This window comes from Anser anser (assembly GCF_964211835.1).
Source record: "Anser anser genome assembly, chromosome: 6".
NCBI classification, from domain to species: domain Eukaryota; kingdom Metazoa; phylum Chordata; class Aves; order Anseriformes; family Anatidae; genus Anser; species Anser anser.
In genome coordinates this window covers 31839859-31860863 of record NC_139726.1, presented here as the reverse complement: position 1 = coordinate 31860863, position 21005 = coordinate 31839859, and the positions used below count along the sequence as shown (strand labels likewise).

Sequence of the window (21005 nt, the reverse complement as noted above, 5' to 3'; positions counted from 1 at the left end):
TTGACCATTAGCCCAAATGCAGCACAGGCACGCCTGAGCAATGAGCTCTGTAAATCCCACAAAACCTTCTGCCCGTGTTCCTGAGAGCAACCTGAGAGATGGCTGGCCCTCTTTATGGTCACAAGATCAAGGCTGTATGTAGCAGGGACCAAGTTCCATATGCTGTGACTAAGGAACAATGTGACCTTCAGAAGGATTTTGGTGGAAGTTTTGCTGGATGGTAGAAAATCCAATAGCATTCACTTAAAAATCCAGATACCTCTCAGATACACTGAGGTTGCCAAGAACAAACCTTTGCAGCAGAGTGGCATCACAGAAGTGTCAAGTTTTCAGGGCAAAAATGTGCCCTAGCTTCTGCTGGATGAGACTTCAGTGAAGTTAGCAGGATGGAAGAAAAGTGCAAGCAGGAAAAAGTTTGGTTTAGAGCATACGCCTAGCGCCTGATGGTGCCGATTCTAGTGGTTCAGTCTTGCATGCTTTATAGACCTGTTGAAGGATGTCGTGTACTCTTACCTGGAGGGACATTTTTCGTTTTTGTGGGTCCATGGCCTTTCTTGGGGACAGCTGTCACCCGATATCCTGTGACTGGGGATGTTGAAGGGAGCCATCTGATGCTGATACTGTTGTCCTGGACATCGGTAACTTGCATCTGGGATGGTGTGTCTATTTCTGGGCAATAAAAACAGGTTTTCTGAGTACAATGCTACAGGAAACTCTCCCTCCACTGTTACCTCCTAGATGAATTTTATTCATCTCTCTTTTCTAGGCTGTGTTTCTTGGAACAGAAAGCATGAGGGACAAATAAATAGCAGCACGTTAGCCCAGAGCAAAAAGGTCTTAACCATGCTATATGGGTGACAGACCTTGTATAAAGGTTAGTTGAGGATTTCTGTTATTTTTAAAGGTTACTAAATGCTTTCATCTGCAGCTACGGTAGGAGTAGGATTATGCTAGATCCAGACCACGAGTGAGAAGAGAGTCCTGGAGTTAGAAATCAGGTCTCATTGCAGTCACAGTGCACCAGAAGCACCAGAGTTGAGCCAACCAGGACTTCTGATATGACAGCCCAACAGGATTTCCACTCCACAATGAGCAGTCAAACATTGATTGTCCCCATCTGGACTCCACTTGGTCTCCCCTCCTCCAAAAGTCTGAGTCTGTGATCCCCCTTCAGTGCCATATACTTATCATGCTGGGCCACCGTTACATGCAGCTCCACTGAGAACAATGGGCTTAAAACACAGCCCAGGGCTTCTAACAGAAACCAGGGATCAGTGCCAACTTTGTGGGGGGTAAGCCAAAAAAAGCTTTTTTGTTGTTTGTTTGTTTTTTTCTGTTTTGTTTTTGGTGAAGTTTTTGGTGGGGTTTTGTTGTACAGACAGGTCTCACCTGTTTTGTAGGTGACAGTAACTGGCTTGCTGCTGGCAGGGCTGTCTCCACGACCAGTTACAGCATACACGGTGATAGTGTAGTCCACGCCAGGTTTGAGGCCAGTGATGGTAGCAGTGGACACGGTGCCAGGCACTGTAAACTCCTGTACAGGGCTGCTTCCACCTGAAGAGGATGGGGTGGAAAAAGAAGTGTAATGGATCTCTTCAAGTATACATTTTCAATCATAAAAAAACACAAGACAATCTTATATGCATTAAGTTGAAGAGAGGATGATGTTGATTTCAGTGAATTTTGCGTCAGTTTTTTTCGGTCCAACCCAATGAAAAATTAAATATGCACACAGACTGGAGTGCTCCAAATGCTCCTTTTTGCAGGGGGCAGATGAAGATAATTTGTTCTCCTGCAAAAATAAACCTTGTATTTGACAATCTTCTTTAAACATGCTGCAAAGATCTTAAAGAGAGGGGTTTTTGTCTGCTGCAGTCAAACTTGTCTTTGCAATTTGCTGTGGCTTTCCGATAGCCTCAGACTAGATCTGCTGGTCTGCAACTGCCAGAGCAGCTTGCCCTCACCTGTTTCACCATAAGTGATCCGGTAGTATCTGACTGTCACTGCAGGAGCATCCCAGGAGATCACAAGGCTGGTTGGGCTGGTGGGGGTAACTTCCAGGTCCCTTGGAACATCAGACACTAGAAACAGAAGTGAGAGGGAGTCTGAACACAACATACGTCAGTACAGATCACACCCATCACACTGTACTTCTCTGCTTCTCATCTTAGTTCCAGCGCCGTGCACACATCTACAAGTGATGTATCATATCTGGTTTTAACAGCATCTACCTCACTAAAGGACACCCCAAAACCTCAAGGCAACTTTTAGTCAGCTTACTCGTCTCTCAAGGCTTACCTGTTGTTTGCTGGCCGACCAAGGGCACGCTCTCCTCCCTGCCGTTGACGGCAATGATGCTGACCACATACTCGGTCCCTGGGAGCAGGTTGGTAAGAGTGATGGAGTTCCGTGAGGGGGGCACGCGGTCCTCCTTGGGCTTGCTGGGACCATGCTCTGGGTGATACCGGATTCTGTAGCCGGTGATGGTGGCACGAGGAGCAATCCAGTGGACGGTGAAAGAGTTGGCAGTTATATCCGAGAAGTCAAGGCCAGTGGGGGAATCGAGACCTGGGTATTTCAAAGAGACAAGAGACTGAGCTCAGCTGAACAACTAATCATCACCACTGTCTTGTTGCATGAAGCTCAGTACCATGACCCTGCCGTATCTTAAGCCAAATGCTATTCAGCTGTGGAACTAAGCACACACATGTTCAGGATCAAAGCAAGATAAACAAGTGCTGGAACACAACTGCAGGAAAGTGTATGGCAACTTTGGTCAACATCTGAAGTCTTCTCTAAATAACCAGTCTGACTTGTTTTAATATTTGTTCTTACACAGACAACACAACATAAAGCAGCACACAACCAGCAAGCTCTGTTACAGCTGTAAAACAAAAGTCACCGACGGATACAATAGGCTCTGCCTGGGCTCGTTCTCAGGCACACATGACTGGTACATTCACACGAGGGTCTATGATGCTCTATTTAGAACCAGAAGTTGTAGCTCACACCAAATGAGATATTAGACATTCTAGTATTTCCCAAGTTGTGGATTTGCATTGCTCTTTGATATCTATCTGACGGTCTGTCAACAAGGTGACCACACAAGCAAGGGCAGCAAGATCAACTTAATGGATGGCACTAATTAATGCATTAAGCATGTCTTATGTGTTGTCTAAGTACCTGTTTTCTGGATTCCAGACAAAGGTGCACTCTCATGTTGCTCAGAAACACTGTAGACTCTCACAAGATATTCAGTACCAGGGAGCAGATCTGTGGAGTTTAAGTAAAGGGGTTTAGACAGATTTCTTTACTAATGACTAGAAGTCACTTAAAAAGCTATGCAATTTTAATTGTGTTTATGGGGATAATCGGGTTTTACCTGATGGAAGATCTGAGCCTTCGTGACAGTCAAACTCAAATCTTTTTTTGTGGCATTACTGTTGCCAGAAATGTTTTAGCCTGAAGGAGCACGGTATCCTGTATCACTGTGTTCTTAAGTTGTGGGGACTGGCTAGAAGCAATGAGTTTTCATCACAGCCCCTTCTAGCTATCTAGTTATGTACCAGGGTAAAGCTTTAGCTGATATAAACTGAAACAGAGCTAGGGATTTTCAACACAGCTATTCTAATTTACACGAGCTTCAGATCTGGACCCTCATTCTAAAAAGAGCTATTGTCTTTCACTCAACCAATCCAATTCCAGGATGGGGAAAAAAAACCTTGAAGTAAAACACAACTTTTGCACCAGCAAAAATTAACTCAGTTTTTGAAAAGTGCCCAAGATTTTTTGCCATGTCCCCTGAAGTTCCAAACAGTATTTATCTTCTGATCCCAAATATACAGAACCAAAGGAACAATGACCTTTGGCACATTCTGATCGCCCCTGCCCGCCCCCCCCCCCCTCCCCCAAACCTCTGCACTATAGGTCCTTGTCTTCTTTGGCAAACTAAGAGAGTAATATGTATTTACTCTTAATACCTAACCAGGCTGCAAAGCAAAGCAATTACCCCATACTCTGATTCACCATCGTCCTTGGACTGATGGGAAAAGCTTTCCTGTGGTTTGCTTTTAACTTAGTTAAAGCAAGTGGCCAAAATCCACCTGTGTGCGTTTGCATGAGGCTACTTTGACATCAGCTTGTATCAGCTGGGAGTTTGGCCAGTTATACTTAGAGCAAACAGTTTTCTTTTCCCTCATCTTATGCCACATCTCCACCCATATATAAGGGGCCTCTTATATTTGTCTTATGTAATTCTCTTACTTGTTAAGATCACCATGTTGTCAGAGGGTGAAATTGTCAGCTCTGCAACATCTTCATCCTTCTTCACAGGTGAGTAGCGCACCAAGAAGCTGCTCAGCACGATGGAAGTTGGTGCAGTCCACGTCACTCTCATAGTATCAGGCCCCACATTAGTGAAGCGGAGGTCAGTGGGAGGAGGCACAGCTACATAGCAAAGAACAAATATACATTAATCTTCTCTGATACATAAAAGCTGATTGAGACACATGTTTAGGGAGTCACTAGAGAAAATATCTCATGCATAACAGACTACTGTGTCAGATCCATGCAAACAGACTTCTAGACTACATTTGGTTCTACTACAGTTAAGAGAAAAATACGCCTGTACTGCTGTCAGGCTCCTTTAGCCTCCTGGCATTTCCCAATACTTTAAATATACCCTGCGGGGCTAATTTGAAAACAAGGTAGCAAGTTTCAGTAATGTGCTTCTTGCAGCTGGATTTCATATTACACATGTGGAGCCAAGAGAGGTTTAAAGTTGCCATACAGCAGCTTACAGCTGGAAAAGTCATCTCATCTAGAATTCATACATGCACACACAGGAGAGGAGAGGGTATACCACTAATTTCCTATGACTACTTCTACTTGTGTTGAAGGATTTACAGCCTCCGGATTTTCAGACACAATAGGATTTCATGCAAGAACCAGTTTTCAGCTCGCCTTCTGCCCATGCACTACAGAGACCCTTGACGGTGTGACATGGCTGTCAATGGCATGTCCTCAGGGAGTGGTGTTTCATCTGCGTCCTTTAGGGCATTGTGGAAAGAGTGGGGCCACCACTGAAACAAACTGCTAGAGGCTCAAATAGCTCTCAAGGCTACAAATAAGCTGGAGGGTGCCTGCTGAACTGCTTCACCCTTCGGCACTCTGATTTTGGGGAACCACAGTTTAAATGTCTGGTGTATATATAGCTCGTGTTTCACACTCTCGATTCCAACTGGATCCCAGAAATCTGAAGGTGAATGAGACTTGCAAGCCTGCAGTCATTCACAGTATTAAAATGCCTCAAATTAGAAAATTGAGCAGTGCATATCCAGCCCCAGCTGCCATTTAGAAAAAGGATTAAGCTGGGTTTGTCTGTCTTTCCCCCAGTGAGTGGCTCAATTCCTCTTTGGACAAAGCCCTGTCATCCCAACAGCTAGTGACAGCATGAAACACCGTCCATGTCACGAAACACAGAAGTTTTCAAAATTCACCCGTTTGCTGTGTCAGAGTGGTAGGGGCGCTCTCTCCGCCATTAATGAGTGTGATTACACTGATGTCGTAATCAATGCCCGGCTCCAAGCCTGTGACTGTGTAGTATCCTACTGAGGAGTCCACAAAATCTTCAAAAATAGGGACACTTTCTCCTGCCGCAACTACTGTGATGCGGTACCCAATAATGGTGGAGGCATTTAACGGGGTCCACCTCAGGCCGATGCTTGAGTCAGTTATGTCAACAAAGCTTAGGTCAGTGAGTTGGGGCACCTCTAATGAGTTAAAGAGCAAACGGAAGAGGCAAAGACACACAGAGGCAAAAGAAAGACGGGGGAGAAAAAAGCAGTGTTCATCACTATTAACATTGACAGAACTGTGGAAGCAATTGTGGTGATATGAAGACTTTCTCTTAGGGGTTGGGGGAAAAAGGAATTTGGGGAAGGGGAGGGTGTTGGGGTATTTTTGCAATTTATTTTGTACCCTTCTACGCAGTCTCCAGCTGCCTCACTGGGCAGACAGAAGCTGAAACCCAGATTCCCCCAAGACAATGTTCTTTCAATTCAGACATACAATTTTCAAAAAGGCCTGCAACAGGCCAGCCACTGATGAGACAAAGAACCATCATTTTCTGACAGAGGAAAAAAGCACACCCCAATTATTTTTTCCAAGTTAAAAACAAAAGAACAAAGTTTATTAGTGTATAAATAAAACAAGCTGATCTGAAATAGTGATTGACCTAGAGATTTTTTTGTCTTGTTCAAATGTTAAACTTAACTTTTATCATTGGGATCATAAAAATATCAACCCCTTTGAAGGGGATGAATTGACCTACACCACCAGCCAGTGAGAACCATCATAAAGCTTCAGTGAGGATCACCCACTATCCAAACTACTTACAGTGGACTTGGAAAAAAGTCTCAGATACCTGTAATGGCTTGAGAGTCTGGCCCAGAATTCCTCAAGTTCTACTTACCACTAACTGCTGTCAATATACGTGCTAAAAAAGATGATCCAGAACAGTGAATAACAAAAGACTTTTTTTTTTTGAAAAGATGGCAAATGGTTAAAAATTAGCTTTAGATGGTATGTATTCTGTAAGAGTGAGAATGTCGCCATAATCAGAGGGTATGCCTGGACACGATGTGGCCAACAGGCTGACTTGATTCATTGACTAAATTTTTCAAAGCCTCAAACCTGATCCTCTGTAATGACCTTCTAGATTCTGCCTCAGTGTCTGTATGGCCAACAAGCACAGCTCTTCCTACAACATTTTTCCTATGGACATTATTCCTAAAGCAAAGCTGTTCCTTTCCTTTACATTAAGACCAACAGAACAAGGGTGAGCATGTCTATAAATGTTAGATGCATCTTTAATCTACAATGGTCAAACCTTCAGCTGCTCAAGTCAATAAACTGGTATTGACTTAAGCCACAAGATTTGGCTGTACAACTTTAGCCAGGTGATCCTGAAATCAGTGGGAGTTAATAGCTGCCTTTCCTCATTCAGGATCAGACACTGGCAGGTCAGTCAAAGATTCAAGGCTCAGTATCAGTTCTGTTGCACTGTTACATCTTAGCCTGAAAAGGAATTATGGGAGAGTAATATTGGAAGAGACTGACTGGCTTTAATAATAGTGGTTATGTTCTATTTTACTGTCCTGCCAGGACAAGAGGAAAAAAAAAACAACTTATTTTACAGAATAGATGCTAAAAGTATCGGTTTTCTGTAAAATCATTGTTAATCCACATGGAATGCATGTATCATATCACCTTTAAAGAGTGCTAAAAGCCAAAGACATACATTCTTAGCTCTTTCTCACACCAGAAGATGGAAAAAGGGCTAAAGCTATTACTGCCTTAATTATGCAGTATCACAGTATTAGTTCACTCCCAGGGAGCATACAGCACTTCAGTGAAGCATGGAAATTTTAAAGCAGTGTTATATGAGCAAGCAAACAGTAGCCGGCATCACTTCAGGGCTGAGCAGAAACAAAAACAAACAAACAAGGCCCTCACAAAGGAAAATGAAATGAAGCCATCTGGGGAGATGGACATTAATTTTGCTAGTGTGGCAACAAAGGTAGTTTCTGCAGTCATCTCAGTATGTAATGGGAGATGGCACAGACCACTTGTGTCCCAGAAGATGGGCATTTCAGCCTCTGCCCTCTTCTCCATTGTGCTGATCTTCTGCCATTATTGCTGCCAAAACTTCCTTTGCTTGCATCCTATTCATACCCCTCCTCACCTACTTCCTACTCCCACTGGCTGTGCTCCAGATGCTGGGGCACTGCAGGGTCAAATAAAGTCTCTGCTGTTCTCCAGCTCTGAGCTGCACCAGCACTCATCTCTTTAATCATCATGTACTGCTGCACCAGCCCCATCTCCTTAACACCATGCTGTCTCTGGACAGAACATAGGCTGCCTACACTGAAGTGGGTATAAAAACTCCTGTCATACCATGGCACACAGCTATTCTGTTTCTTGAGACTAAATCCGACGTCCGAGCCTCTGCGATCAGACTAGCTGGAGTTCTGCAATGTAGAGCTCTCTGGCTTAACAATTTGAGTTTTGAGAAGCTAAAACTGCTGCTCATCCTTTTGTTACCTTGTGTGATGGTTTGGGAGATGGGGATGCTCTCCTGCTCGTCCTTGACTGAGTAAACACTGACGTTGTACTCCACACCCGGGTTGAGGTTTTCAAAGGTGCAGGTAGTCTGATCTGCACCTACCACTTCCTCCAAGGTGGAGCCCTGCTGCCCGTCGGTAGGAGCAGTGGTCACTCGGTAGCCACTAATTCCTGAAATACAGATATCCAGTATGCAGTAAACTCGTGCTCTATTTATATCAGGCATCAGTATAAACATCTGAGGCAAACATTACATTTCACAAGTGTTTTTGCCACCCCAAACCCAGCAGGCAAGAGGTTCCTTTGCCAAGCACTCTGAAATGAGCTCTGGGGGCACACCACCCTCACAGCATTATTTCAGTTTCCTGTGAGACCTTTCAAGGTGAAAAAAAATCTCATGACATATCAAGAAAAGATACATCTGCTGAGAGTGGAGTTTTCAAAAGCCTTTCAATCCTTGTTTTATGGGAGCCAATTGTACAGCTCCCAACAGATTCTACAGGGAAAGATCTTGAACACTTTCAGAAATTCCATGCTTACTCTCAATGGCATGAACTCATTCTTCACTGCCAAAAGTCTTTTTTGGGTCTATTTTGCTTTCCTGTTTAAACACCAGTTGGAATATTTGAAGAAATCCTTCAAATCCCTTAACCAGCTGAAATGATTAAAAGCATTTTAGATACCATTTTACATGGAATGCAAGTCATGAGACGTTCTATGGCAGCCTATACTTAACTGTGAATTATATCCTTGGACATATCCAAAAATATATATTTTTTTCCTTAAATGGCTCAATAGCAAGCTTCCCATCAAGATCTTAGGCACTGTAGAATAAGCATTACCATTCTGGTACAACGGAGGGTTCAAGCACAGTGCATATAGCTACCTGGAGTTGTGCTTCTGTCCCAGGAGACTATCAGGATTCCAGTATCGGGATTGGGCTCCAGGCGCAGGTTGGTCGGTGGAGACAGGGCTGCAAGCATTCAGAGAAATTAATCATTTATGGCTCTGAGAACCACGTCAGCTCCCTCAGCATCCCTTCTCCCCACATTCTGTCCTCACCCTTCAGAGTTAGCTAAAAATACTATTCTGAAGCTGTGACCCTACATTGCATGAGCTAGTGCTACCGTCACCTACGCAGAGACACCTTCCAGACCACAGCAGGAAGAAGCTAGGACTCCCAGAAGACAGAGGAACACAGAGGAAGCAAGGGGAAGGAGTAATTATGGAAAAGCATAAGTGTCATACGTGTAATCACTCTCCTGATGATGGGAGTCTCTCTCTCCTGGCCGTCCATCAGGACGGTGAGGCTGTAGGTGTACTCCACTCCTGGGGTCAGGCCAGATATCACGATGCTGCCAGAATCAGAGATGACCTCCCGGGGAGCCTCTCCACCTTGGCTTGGGCGCACACCCAGCTGCAGAGAAACAGCAAGGTTTGCTTTTCAGTCTCAAATTACCTGTCCCAGGTAATTATCAGCATCCTGACTTGTCATCCAACGTGAGGGTCATGGGTCTGTATGCTTCACGCCAACCATTAGGCCTGTAGCTTGTTTTAGACATTCTGAGCTCAAGCTGAGTTGTTTCATACCCTCTGGTTGGAAACCTGACCTCTATAGGCCTTCACGGTCCTATCAGCAAACTGACTGCAGAAATATAGCCACAAGGGACCATGAGGCTTGTAAATAACATGTCCCACTGAGGAACATGACATGAAGAGGACATACTTGCATCAGCCTCTCTGATCTGCACCTGCCCCCTGTAAGTAGAATGTCTTTTCCACCTCTTTCCTTTGTGCAATGTTCACTGTAGTCCATAGTTATCAGCTATTATCACCACCAAATTGCAGAGAAGCAAGAAAAGCACCGGATTTTGTTTTCTCCTACCTTGAAACCAATCCTTGGGGCAGGTGTCCAGGTGATGACAATAGAAGTCTCAGTCACTTCTGTGTTGAAAGGAGGAACAGAGCCAACAGGCTGATCTGTGAAGTGAATTAACAGAGATTAGCTGCTGCGCTGGTGATGAAGAGTTGGAAAACACAACCTAGGGCAGTCCAAATAGCCAAAGCTATGTAGTAAGATGCTGAACTGTATTAGTTTTGAAAAGCAAAAAGACAGACGACCTCTATCTGCTGCAGCATGCAAGTGGTCTAGTCATGGTCAATGTTTTTGTTGTTCCTGAGGAAAACCAGAATACTGAGCCAGGCCTCCTAACTTCTCTATCCATCCAACCCCAAGAATTTGGCAAATACTGTTTTTGGCATGATATCTAAAGTGTTCCTCTGAAAGCAGGTTTTTCCTTCACCCACCATATGCCATTCAAACAGCAGAACACTACACCCTTGTTTGTCATCCAGCTGTCCCAGCTAGGACCATCTCATCCCTCACATACATCTTCAGCTCTTTTGAAGTCAGAGTGACAGAGAGCTCAAAGTCAATCTGAGGAATCTGTGGTCTCATTGATATCTGTGAGGAGTACCACACAGAAGCCAAGGCTTTTGTGTATCCCAGAATCAGTCTAAATAACTCCACTGCACTTAATCTGAATTGACCACACTAATACTGAAGAGATTGTTTATTCATTTATAGTCCCAAACTGGTGTGGTTTCATTCAGATCAGCCAGAATTTTAAGACAATATTCATGTGAAGATATCCAATCATATCCTAATTGAGAAATATTTATAGATAAGACTGTCTCTGTCAGCAAAAAGCACCTCGCCAAGGTCAACAGTGTTACTGTGGTGATGAATTTAAACCCTTATTTTAACTTCACATTGTTATAAAATAAACCACATTCCCTTTTGAAAAGAGGATGTGGTTCTGGGCTTGGAGGGCTTTGAGTTTTGTCAGTTTATATGACTGCATCATTATTTAAAAAGGAAGTCTACTTGCTCTTTCTAGACGCACACGTGATTTTCTACAGAACTGCTTTTACTCTCAAGATCTGCTTAGTATTTCTTCCATGGAAGCTGCACAACTGTAAGTGACTGAGATCTTAAAAAGTGTGTAGAATGTAACCTTCGTGTTAGTTTCTGTAACTGCTGTTGCTTAGACAGCATGGTTGGGCTTGAGAAATGACTGCCTTCAGCTTTATACAAATAACAGATTAATTATTCCTTACCCATTTTAAGGGAACTGTTTGCTTTCCTTGATTTGCCATGCCAAAACCAAACAACTGGCAAGACCACAAAAAATTAAATGTCTTTGTTGTTCAGTTAACCAAAAACTGAGGTACCAGCAATGTTTCTACTTTTGTTTTTATTCATCAAGAAGCTGAAATATATTTTACTGAAAGCTTTTTGATGCAAATAACTCTTACTGCCAAAAAGTTCAGAAGGAAGAAAAAGGAATATTTCCCAAGCAGTTCTGCTGGATTGCCACTTCAAAAGGGTTCTTCTGTAAAGCAGTTCACAATAGCCACTTTCAGCACAAGCCTACAGTTTTGAGGAAGGGCCAGGGTACTAGGGAAGAGGAATATGTGCCTGTTATACTTACAAGTCGTGAAGACTCCAGTCTCTCTTGCACTTTGCAAGTCTTCTTTAACTGCCACGAGGTACACTGTGTACTCAGTGCCGGGCTGCAGGTTCCTGAGAAGGTACTTCGTGGCAGAAGGTCCCACGTTGTAGGTCCGTGGCTGGCCTCCTCTCGTGGGACCTGCAGTCAGCCGGTATCCTGTGATCACAGCACGGGGCCGCGTCCACAACACTAGCACCGAGTGCTCCGTGGTATTGAGGAATCTCAGGTTGGTTGGGGCATCGAGTTCTGGAATTAAAAAAAAGCAGAACATGCATCAGTTTTTTGGTTCAACCCCATCTCATCCCTACTTCCAAAGCACTTCCACTACCTTGCATAAAAACATGGGTGTAAAGTGAGGCTGTTGTGCCTGTATTTTAGGGCATTAGCATAACAGCAAGAAAGATGGAAGGTGGGGGCCATGAGGGAGCTGGAAATAGAAATGAAGTAACCATATCCATGTCTCAGTGCCACCCACTAATATGCACCGATCCTGGTTTTGGGCTCCAACCAAAGAAAATAAAAAAGACTCCGTGCCACACAGATCTGCCATACATGCCATCCCACAGGGCAGCCAGGCTCATGGCAGAGGCAAGACAGATGAACCCAACAGCTCTGATGAATTGCCATAGTTTCTCACGAATGCTGATTTATTTTTTTTTAAATTAGCTCAGTTTAGACTTGCCAGCATTAGCAAGACTGGAAACCTAACTTTAGCCCCTTTTCATCTGAAAGGATAAATGTTTTTGAAACTTTGCCCAGTCCTCCTCCCTGCCCCCCTCAAAATCCCTTCCCAAAACAAAACACCCTCCTGCCTTGTCCTTTTAATGACAAAATAACGAACAGTCAGCAGCTTTCTGGAGAAAACCAGCCTAGAGCTACTTAAAAATAACCATGCTGTGGAACTGACCATACAACAATCCTAGGCATGCTCATCTCTCCCACGGGAGTCATGCAACAGCTCTTATCAGGCTTCCTCCGCATTTTATCGCTACCTCTGGGAAGCTGCTGAAACCGTTCACCCAGAAAACTACACAAACAAGGGCCTGAAGTGACACAGCTTCTGAAGTGCTGCACTCGAGTCCCCAGCGAGTGGCAGAGATGTCACTGCCTTCAGCACAGAAGTTCTTGGGACAGGATGAGACTCAGACAGGGAATAACACTTGAGCAATTCTGTTCCACAGCAGGCAGCGTAGCACTGGCTGCAGCAAAGAGTTGCATGTCTACATGGCAAGCTTCCCCACCTTTTGCAGTCCCCAGTCGCATGTTGAAATTAATATCAGGGAGGAGAGGTTCTATCAGTGCTCTTTTTTTTGATGGCAAATGCCTTCCCCGGCCCAGCAAACAACATTTTTGTGATAAAATTAATGTTTTTCGTCACCCTCCCAGTGATTCAGAGCAGCAGTTGTTGCCCTTTTCCCCCTCTACCTGCTTGTTTTCTCCTTTTTTGAAGGGGGAAGGAAAAGGAAGCAAGGCCTTCCTTCTTCCATCCTTTCCGAAGATGAGGAAAATATTTCAAAGAGACAAAGGATGAGTGTGGCCCTCCCTAGGCCCCTCTCCAACCAGCAGGCTGAGAGTCAGCTTTCTCTCTTCTTGGTACTTAGGTCTGTGTTGAGTCCCATCTGACAAGGATTGCATCTTTATCCATTCGTAGTCTACAGTCCCTCTCTGCACAGCTTAATTTGACAGCTCTATTAGGCTTTTATCACTTCCTCTCCCCATACTGAAGAAAAAAGGGGATGATACAAAGCCACACACACACTTGGGGTTTGTTTGTAGATTGCTCTTTAACGGAAGGCCGAGAAGAGAATCACATTTACACCGTGGGAAGAGACTTCTGCTGTGGGGTTTTCCTTGGGAACTCTGAATGATTTCTGTTTCCCAGGACTTTCGATTACAGGATGCAATTTATGTGAATACTTTCTGAAATGTGGTTTAGGCAGAGCAGTTAAGCAGATGATCACAGCCAAAGGAAAAGGATTCTAGACATTTGCTACTAGCCCTGCGCTCTCTGAATCAAGTGTCTGTGCTCTGATGCACACTAGTGTGTTGATTTTGAGATGGGCTCTACACCTATCCAAGGCTCCTGAAAACAACCACAAAACACTCACAGATCTGAGAGTTGAGCCCTTCTTTTTCTGCATGCTTCTGAAGAAGCTCAGATTCCTAAGCTGCATCCTTGCTATTGAAAGACTCATTTGAAATAGGAGAGGGCATTCACACCATCTGTGTCACACTACAGACAGGTACCCATGGCAAAAGGCAAACAAAGATCCTATTTCCCCTGCATAGTCAAGGGGGAGGCTCTACTCATGGTTCCTAACTTTATGGCTATAAGTAACTATTTCTCAAACAGCAGGACTATACTCAGATAACCCCGTTTCCTTTCCTTCCTTCTCATCTTTGTAGGAGTTGGGCTGGATTCTTAAAAGCTGCTTTTATTCACTGAAAAGTGTAAGAACAGCAGATGTGCATGGCTGAATTTAGATTTAGGTTGTCACCCCCATCCCACCTGGGGAGAATGAGCAAGTGGCTGCATAGTGCTTACCTACCTGCAGGGTTAAACCACAAGGTGGTCCTTTGAATAATGTAACCTGGTTGAAGAACACCACAACACCTAGTCACCCTCCTACTGCCCGATAAACAGGATCTGTTCAAATAAACCAGGTCCCAGGCTCTGTCTGATCTGCTTCTCTTGGATCAAGAACAGAGATAACCGACCAAAACCATGCTCAACTCTTCCCTCTGAAAACCTACTTCTTGCCCACCCAATGCTCTTCTCTTCCATGTGCTTCTGCAAAGCAGAGAGCAATGCTTGACAGACTGTGCTTTGCTTCTCACCTTGCCTCACACCGGTGACATGTCGCACTGCCACTAGATCACTAGCAACAAGGTTCTGAGAGATCCTGCACACCCCTTCCCAAAAACACACGCTCCCTGTGACACTGTCAGCCTGTTGAGATCCCTGCAGAGCAGTTCCCTGGGTTTTACCGGGACAACAGTGAAATTTCTGGGGTGAGACAGGCTGTGGAAAGCCAGGACTGACCTGGTGAAGCTAAAATGCAGTCCTTTTAAATGACAAGGCCTGTCCCTACATGCGCGTGCAGAACTCCTACCAAAGGCAGGAGCCAAATAGGTATGTGGCTGTCAGAAAGGAGATAGGGATTTTCAAAGCAGTCTCAGCAAGGCTCTTAAGTCATGCTGAAATCTGCCCTAAGGTATCCTCAAAAAAAATCACAGGCTGTGATCTGCACAGTAAAAGAACTGCAGGGCCCATCAATTCTCAGCCAGTAATAAAAAAGTTGAATTCCAGCCATACGAAATTGTTTTAAAGTGCCATGAGAGTTAAACTCCCATTGGAAAGCCCTGGAGGAGGATAAATCTGCTGAAGAGATCATTGTTTGACTGAATGAATTCCCAGCCCTGTCATCCTAGTTATGGGATACCTCCCGGGCTATAACTGGTGCACTTTAAGTGCTCTGTTTATACATTTCTCTAAGCGACAGAGGAATAAGCACTTCAAAAGGTTGAGAAAAGCATAAAGGGAAGACACTTACTGGTGGTTTGCTCTCCAGTCAAAGGTTTGCTCTCCCTGCCTTGGCTCACGGCAAAGATCTTAAAGAGATAGGTTGTTCCTGGGATCAGGTCAATAACTTCAGCAAAAGAGCTTCTGGTAATGGGCAGCCTCTGGCCATGCTGACCAGGGCGATTGACGGGGATTGCTTCCACCCGATAGCCAGACACTTGGCTCTGTGGTGGCGTCCACATGATGGTGACCTTGACATCAGACACTTCCACGAACTGCAGATCTCGGGGTGAAGGAACTTCGTCTGAAAGTAGGGAGACAAAACAGCATTAGAGGGAATCCTTAGTAACTGGTAGAAGCTATAGGTTTACATGGAAGAAAAAAAACCTGGTTTTGATTCAACAATGGATAGCCCAAGAATATTTACCAAATAAATATCATGATAACCTTACCTTAAAGGCATATACACAAATTCCAAGACAATATTCAAGCAGACTACAATTCAAAGTATAACTACATAGCTATAACTATTTTATGATTTCAGTCAAAATATCTTGCCGTCACCAAACAAGAACAAAAAAGCAGATGTAATATGCTACAGAATACCAAATATATGCAGAATCAAAAGCTTGAAAAATGAGAGTCCAATGACAAGAAATTCAAACCCAAGAGTTGGGGTTGAAGAACCTCCTTTTAAAATTAGAAGGGAGGGTTTTGAAAATCCATGGGATGTTCTGAACGTCTGTAATTAACTTAAAATCCATCTTTTATAATTAAACAAATATAGGGGCTGATCTTGCCTTAAAGAAGTCAAAGACAAAATCCACTTCCTTTTGTGTTGGCCCAAAGTACTGCACCCGTGAATTCCTATGTTCTAACTAAGTTTCTTCAGATTAGGAGTGATACTGCCCTAAGGTTAACCAACACTCATTTTTAGAAGATATACGTGCCAAACCATAAAATCATTGTGCTGAGTTCATTCCTGGTAAATTCCCATTTGCAAACACATGTGCTTGCAACTTGCAGGACCATCAAATTCCATTGCCACCACATCAGATTCCAATTTTTTTCCACTGTCCTTTCTTTTGGTTTGGCTATCCAGCCCAATTGTCTACCTAAAGAACCCTGAAACCAGTACTTTTTATTTTATTTTTTTTTTTTAAGTGTGGGTGCCTCAATTTACATCATATGGTGTTATTTTGGCACATCAGTCAATGTGAGCAGTGCCCCATCTCTGCTGACTGTGACGGAAAATAGTTTAGGACTGGAAGGGAGATGGAGAAGTCAGGTGAGCTATTTAGATTTGTGTTGTGGTATCTGAGTACATAACCTTAAACATCTGCAGGCCGAGCACTGAGACAAAATAATTTACCAGACTCCTAAGATCTCTTAGCAGAATCCCCTTAAGACAACTTAAGAAACTCTGATCTCTCTTTTCCATAGACACAATACAAGCCTAACCTTTTGGCCTGCCTGCAGTCTGATCCCTTGGAATTATAACCCTATTAATGCAGAGTAGTGGTTTGACTGTGCCAATTCATAAGTATGACTTTACCATAGAACTTCAGTATCCGTGACACAATTAAAAAAACACAACACAGCAACGCAAAAAAAACGAATTAAAAGTCGATTTAAGGTTCAGCAGCACTACTCATTTAGTTGTAGCAATGGGAACTTGCATTGTCACTTGGGTCTAGGTACTGACAGAGAATTCAGTGCCTGATCTACAGCACATACTGGCCATTACCTGTGCGTGGGACGCCTGTGGTTTCCTGTTGGATGAAGACAGGAGTACTCTCCTGATTTTCTTCCACTGCGTAGATGCTGATGTTGTACTGAACACCTGGCATCAAGTCACTGAGGGTTACAGAAGTAGCAGTGTCGGGCAGGTTAAGCTCCGTGCTGCTGCCTTCCACAGAGGGTGTGTAGATAATTCTGTAGCCTAAAGCAAGAGAGGTATATCTATATATACGGTCCTCAGGTGCAACGAGTAAGCCAACACAAGGAATGCTAGAAATGAGAACTAAACACATTTTCCCACTGAGGTTTCATAAAGACAGTTCCAAACTTCAGCAGCACCTGTGGCTTGCTTTTGCTGCAGGTCACACGTTCATAATGACTTACCCTGCATAACCTGACCTGCATCAGAATATTTCTGAGCTTTGACATGCTAATTTAAGACCTACACCATTCTCATGTTTGTTATGGCAAGGTCTGGATGACAGGTACCAAGAGAAGGTCACAAGGCTTGATTTTATTTAACACAAATCCAGGAGGAATTATGTTGCACTCAGCCTCCTGAACTGCCTGGTTCAAACATTGAGACCCCTTCAGCTGTACATGCAACAACAAAAGCTGAACTGCCCATGGGCTTTCCAGCTGGCCTCTGAGACTGAGCAGCATTATGCACTCACCCACTGTCCCAGAGTTACACTTCATTATCCTTTCTACTTAGGTGTCAGATTCTATCAGTAGTGAGATATAGATGTGTTCCAATTAGGCAAACCTGTGATTGGAGCCTGTGGTCTGCTCCAGCTAATGACAATTGATGTGTCATCTACGCTTTCCACGGTGTGATCAGGAGGTGCATCAGGAGCTGTTTAAGAGAATAACAGAGGAGGACAGAAAACGTGAGGATGAGAGGTAACAAATTTTCTGGGCAAACAAAAACGGCCTTAAAAGTGCAGCAACACCCAGCCACACATACCTGTAGTCTGTGAAGTAGACAGGATCAGATTCTGTTCTCCTTCTTCAGAGATCTGATAGACATTAACAATATACTTGCGACCAGGAAGCAAGTCGGGGATGTTGACAGAAGTGGCTGTACTTGGAAGATCTACGGGAGGCAAGAAATGAAAGATTGCCTTAACAGTTCTACCTTGTCACCTTCTCACCAAATGAAACAATGGAGACCTCTGTTCCAATTTGGGCTGAATCAGTCCTCCTGCAATAAAACACTTGTTCTGCACTGTGGCCTTAGTCCACACCTGACGAGTTATGAGGAGTTGGGACAGGTCTCTATACTCAACAAGCAGGCAACACCTAGGACTGCAAGGCTGGATGTGCGATGAGGCAGGGCAACTCAAGCAGTATCCCCCTGCACGCTGTGGGCCTTTGGTCATCTCAGCCAACTGTGAACTCACTTCACATCCTAACTGCTGCGTTTTCAATACAGAAATATATGGAAGAATTTTCACATGAAGACATTATGTGGAAAGACTGACTCATGAGGAGATGAATGACATTATGAGCCGATAAACTTCTCCCACCATCCCTTCCCCCAGATGTCCACCTACATGCCAGATGTAGGAAATTCCCTTAAGATGCTTGGCTTTAGTCTGGCCAGTAAGGAGCTGCTTCTTGGGGAAACTGGGAATTGCCTAAACTTTGCCTGAAAAGCCTCTGCCTGTAGACAGACAAGCTCAGAAACTGCTTCACAACAGAGCTCAGCTGTCTGGAGTGTGCAGACAAGAAGGCTGCCAGCACTGTCACCACCTTTAGTGTAAGCTACTTCTGCTCACGAGTCCAAGCCTGTGAGTTCAGGGGGCAACAGCTGAGGGAGAATTATTAGCTCAGAGGAGAACTAGTTGAGATTGTAATCTCTGCTAGTCCTCCACAGTCAGATCTTAACCAAATCATACTGAAACAGCAAGATCCTCACTATTTACACCAGCTATACTGATCGTCACAGAAAACAGTGATGTAGTTAATGATGCTTGGGTCTAGTAGACTCAAACACTGTCTCACCAAGATACTGTGGCTCATCTCCCTCCTCGCTCAGCTCATACTCAACGCGGAATCCAGAAACTGTGTCAGATGCAGAAACCCAGGAGACAACAAAGCTGCTGGCTGTGATTTCAGTGACTGACTCAGAAGTAGCAACCATTGGAGGAAGAAGAGTTGTCTCTCCTGAAACGGTGTTGCCTAAAAATAAAAGAAAGAGATTTAATTAACCGTTGTTACTTAGGTGTTAACCAGGATGCAGGAAACATCTTTGGGAAAAGCCTTTGGGCAAACTAGCACAGAGGGAGAGTAGGTTTTTCTGGATGCCACTCCTGCCCCACTGCTCAACTCACTTGTCACCGCTGTGGTACTAGTTGTGGTAAAATCGAAGCGCGTGACTTCCTTGGGGCCATGCTGCTGAACACTGATGAGCTGTCCTTCATAAATCACACCAGGCTTCAGGCCTGAAATGGTGTAGGAGTTCAGGTGACCAGGAATGGTGGCTTCCTTCCACTGCTTTCCAGAGTTTTTCTGCAGGAACAAGGACACCCATATAGCGAGAGACTCCATGGTCTGCACAAGCAGGCTGATCCAGTCAGCTAACCTGCTGCATAGTTAGCAAGCACTGTGATATTCAAACCTAAGTATGACTCGAATGGCTAATGAACAGTCAAGTGAAAGTATGCCAGGAAGCAGGGCTAATAACTTCTTGGGTGATTGAGTTTTACTGGGGTAAACTGAAAAAACAAACTAGCTTGAACTCGCTCCTTTACCAAGAACATTTGTAATATATACACTAAAGCCATTCCTTATCAAAAATGTAGTAAGGCATGAAGGAATGGCTGGAAAATGCTCATTTGAAAACCGTTCACAACAGCACTCCAAGCCATCATCTGAAGACAATATACAGAGAAAGCTTGTCCCTCTACCCTGTGTTTGAACTCTATGGGAAGCTTTAAAATAATGATCCATCCTCTGAGGTTTGTACTCCAGCGTTTTAAAGTCCATTTCTTTAAAGTCCATTTCATTCAGGCCTTGATCCAAGATACACTGAAGTCAGTAAAAAGACTTAAGTGCCTTTAATGGCTTTGGATCAGGGCCTTTATTGTTCTCTTAATCTCAGGCAGCATTGAAGTACTAGTGTTCTTAACGATTAAGTGGTCTTTTGTGAAGCTGTGCTCTGGGGAATTGTAACACAACTATCTGCATTGGTTAGAACAATCACTCCTCAGACGTGAATGAGCCAACAAGCAGTGGTTAAACAGCTTTGGCTCAGACTTTACCGAAGATGGGAGACAGACTGCTTATTTAATCCTTTCCTAGCTGTTTTTATCTTCCTGTCCTACTAGTTTTTACCTCCTCATTAATAGCATACAAACTATCACAGTTGTGTCTGGATACGCACACGGTACTAAACAATATTTCTGAACGTAGGGAAGCTTTCACAATTGTTTACATTGCTTAAAGTGAGGAAGGATAAAGTTGTCTGCTTACTGCAGTAGTGCTTTTGTTAATACGGAAATTCATGAACACAATGACCAGTAATGTTTGCACATGAAAACAGCAAGTGCTTGTACAGCACAGGTTGTTTTTGATCCTCAGAGTAACAGTTAACCTTGTCAGGACAATGACAGTGAATTAGCAACTGAAGGTTGCTGAAGCAACTGAAGGTTGCTGAAATCATGTCAGCACTTCTTCCAGACATCCAAAAAAACACAAAATAATGAGTTTTTGCATGAAATAGCAGTTTTCGTGAGGCAAATGTGGGTTCTCACTGAGAAGGGAAACTAACAGTGTGGAATCTACAGGTGAAAGCCTGGAGCTTTAAAGAACCGTGCATTTCTGGAGCTCTGAATGCATCTACAGGATAAGGTGGCTAATGTGGCACTCACCGGTCTCCAGCGCAGGATGTACTTGCTGATGTGAGATGTTTTGGGAGCGTTCCACTGGATAGGATGGGAGTTTGGCTGATTTGTACTCTCTGTAATAATCACCTGAACAGGACCAGTTGCCCCTGGGGGAAAAAAATAAGAAAAATCTCATTCTTAACATATTGGGGATGCTTTTCTTCTGCCTTTGTTGTTGAGTCATCAGAAAGCAAGAAAAAAAATGTATGGCTC

General features: G+C 43.9%; 1 protein-coding gene across 8 annotated transcripts in view; it reads right to left on the bottom strand.

Annotated features, from left to right (window-relative positions):
- Nucleotides 1-21005, bottom strand: part of FN1 (fibronectin 1) — a 53689-nt gene that overhangs the window by 15481 nt on the left and 17203 nt on the right. For 5 of the 8 annotated variants that reach the window (XM_083840590.1, XM_083840591.1, XM_083840592.1 and 2 more), the window contains exons 13-31: nt 20778-20899; nt 19239-19416; nt 18910-19086; nt 17870-17998; nt 17669-17758; nt 16910-17104; nt 15194-15466; nt 11619-11885; nt 10010-10104; nt 9373-9541; nt 9011-9097; nt 8104-8295; nt 5499-5771; nt 4264-4446; nt 3184-3273; nt 2299-2568; nt 1965-2081; nt 1390-1554; nt 514-669 (exon numbers count right to left, since the gene is read on the bottom strand). In XM_083840590.1, the coding sequence (XP_083696716.1) occupies nt 514-669; nt 1390-1554; nt 1965-2081; nt 2299-2568; nt 3184-3273; nt 4264-4446; nt 5499-5771; nt 8104-8295; nt 9011-9097; nt 9373-9541; nt 10010-10104; nt 11619-11885; nt 15194-15466; nt 16910-17104; nt 17669-17758; nt 17870-17998; nt 18910-19086; nt 19239-19416; nt 20778-20899 (3228 nt within the window). The remainder of the gene's footprint in view (nt 1-513; nt 670-1389; nt 1555-1964; nt 2082-2298; nt 2569-3183; nt 3274-4263; nt 4447-5498; nt 5772-8103; nt 8296-9010; nt 9098-9372; nt 9542-10009; nt 10105-11618; nt 11886-15193; nt 15467-16909; nt 17105-17668; nt 17759-17869; nt 17999-18909; nt 19087-19238; nt 19417-20777; nt 20900-21005) is intronic. The other 3 variants (XM_083840593.1, XM_083840596.1, XM_083840597.1) reach the window with 1 other exon arrangement.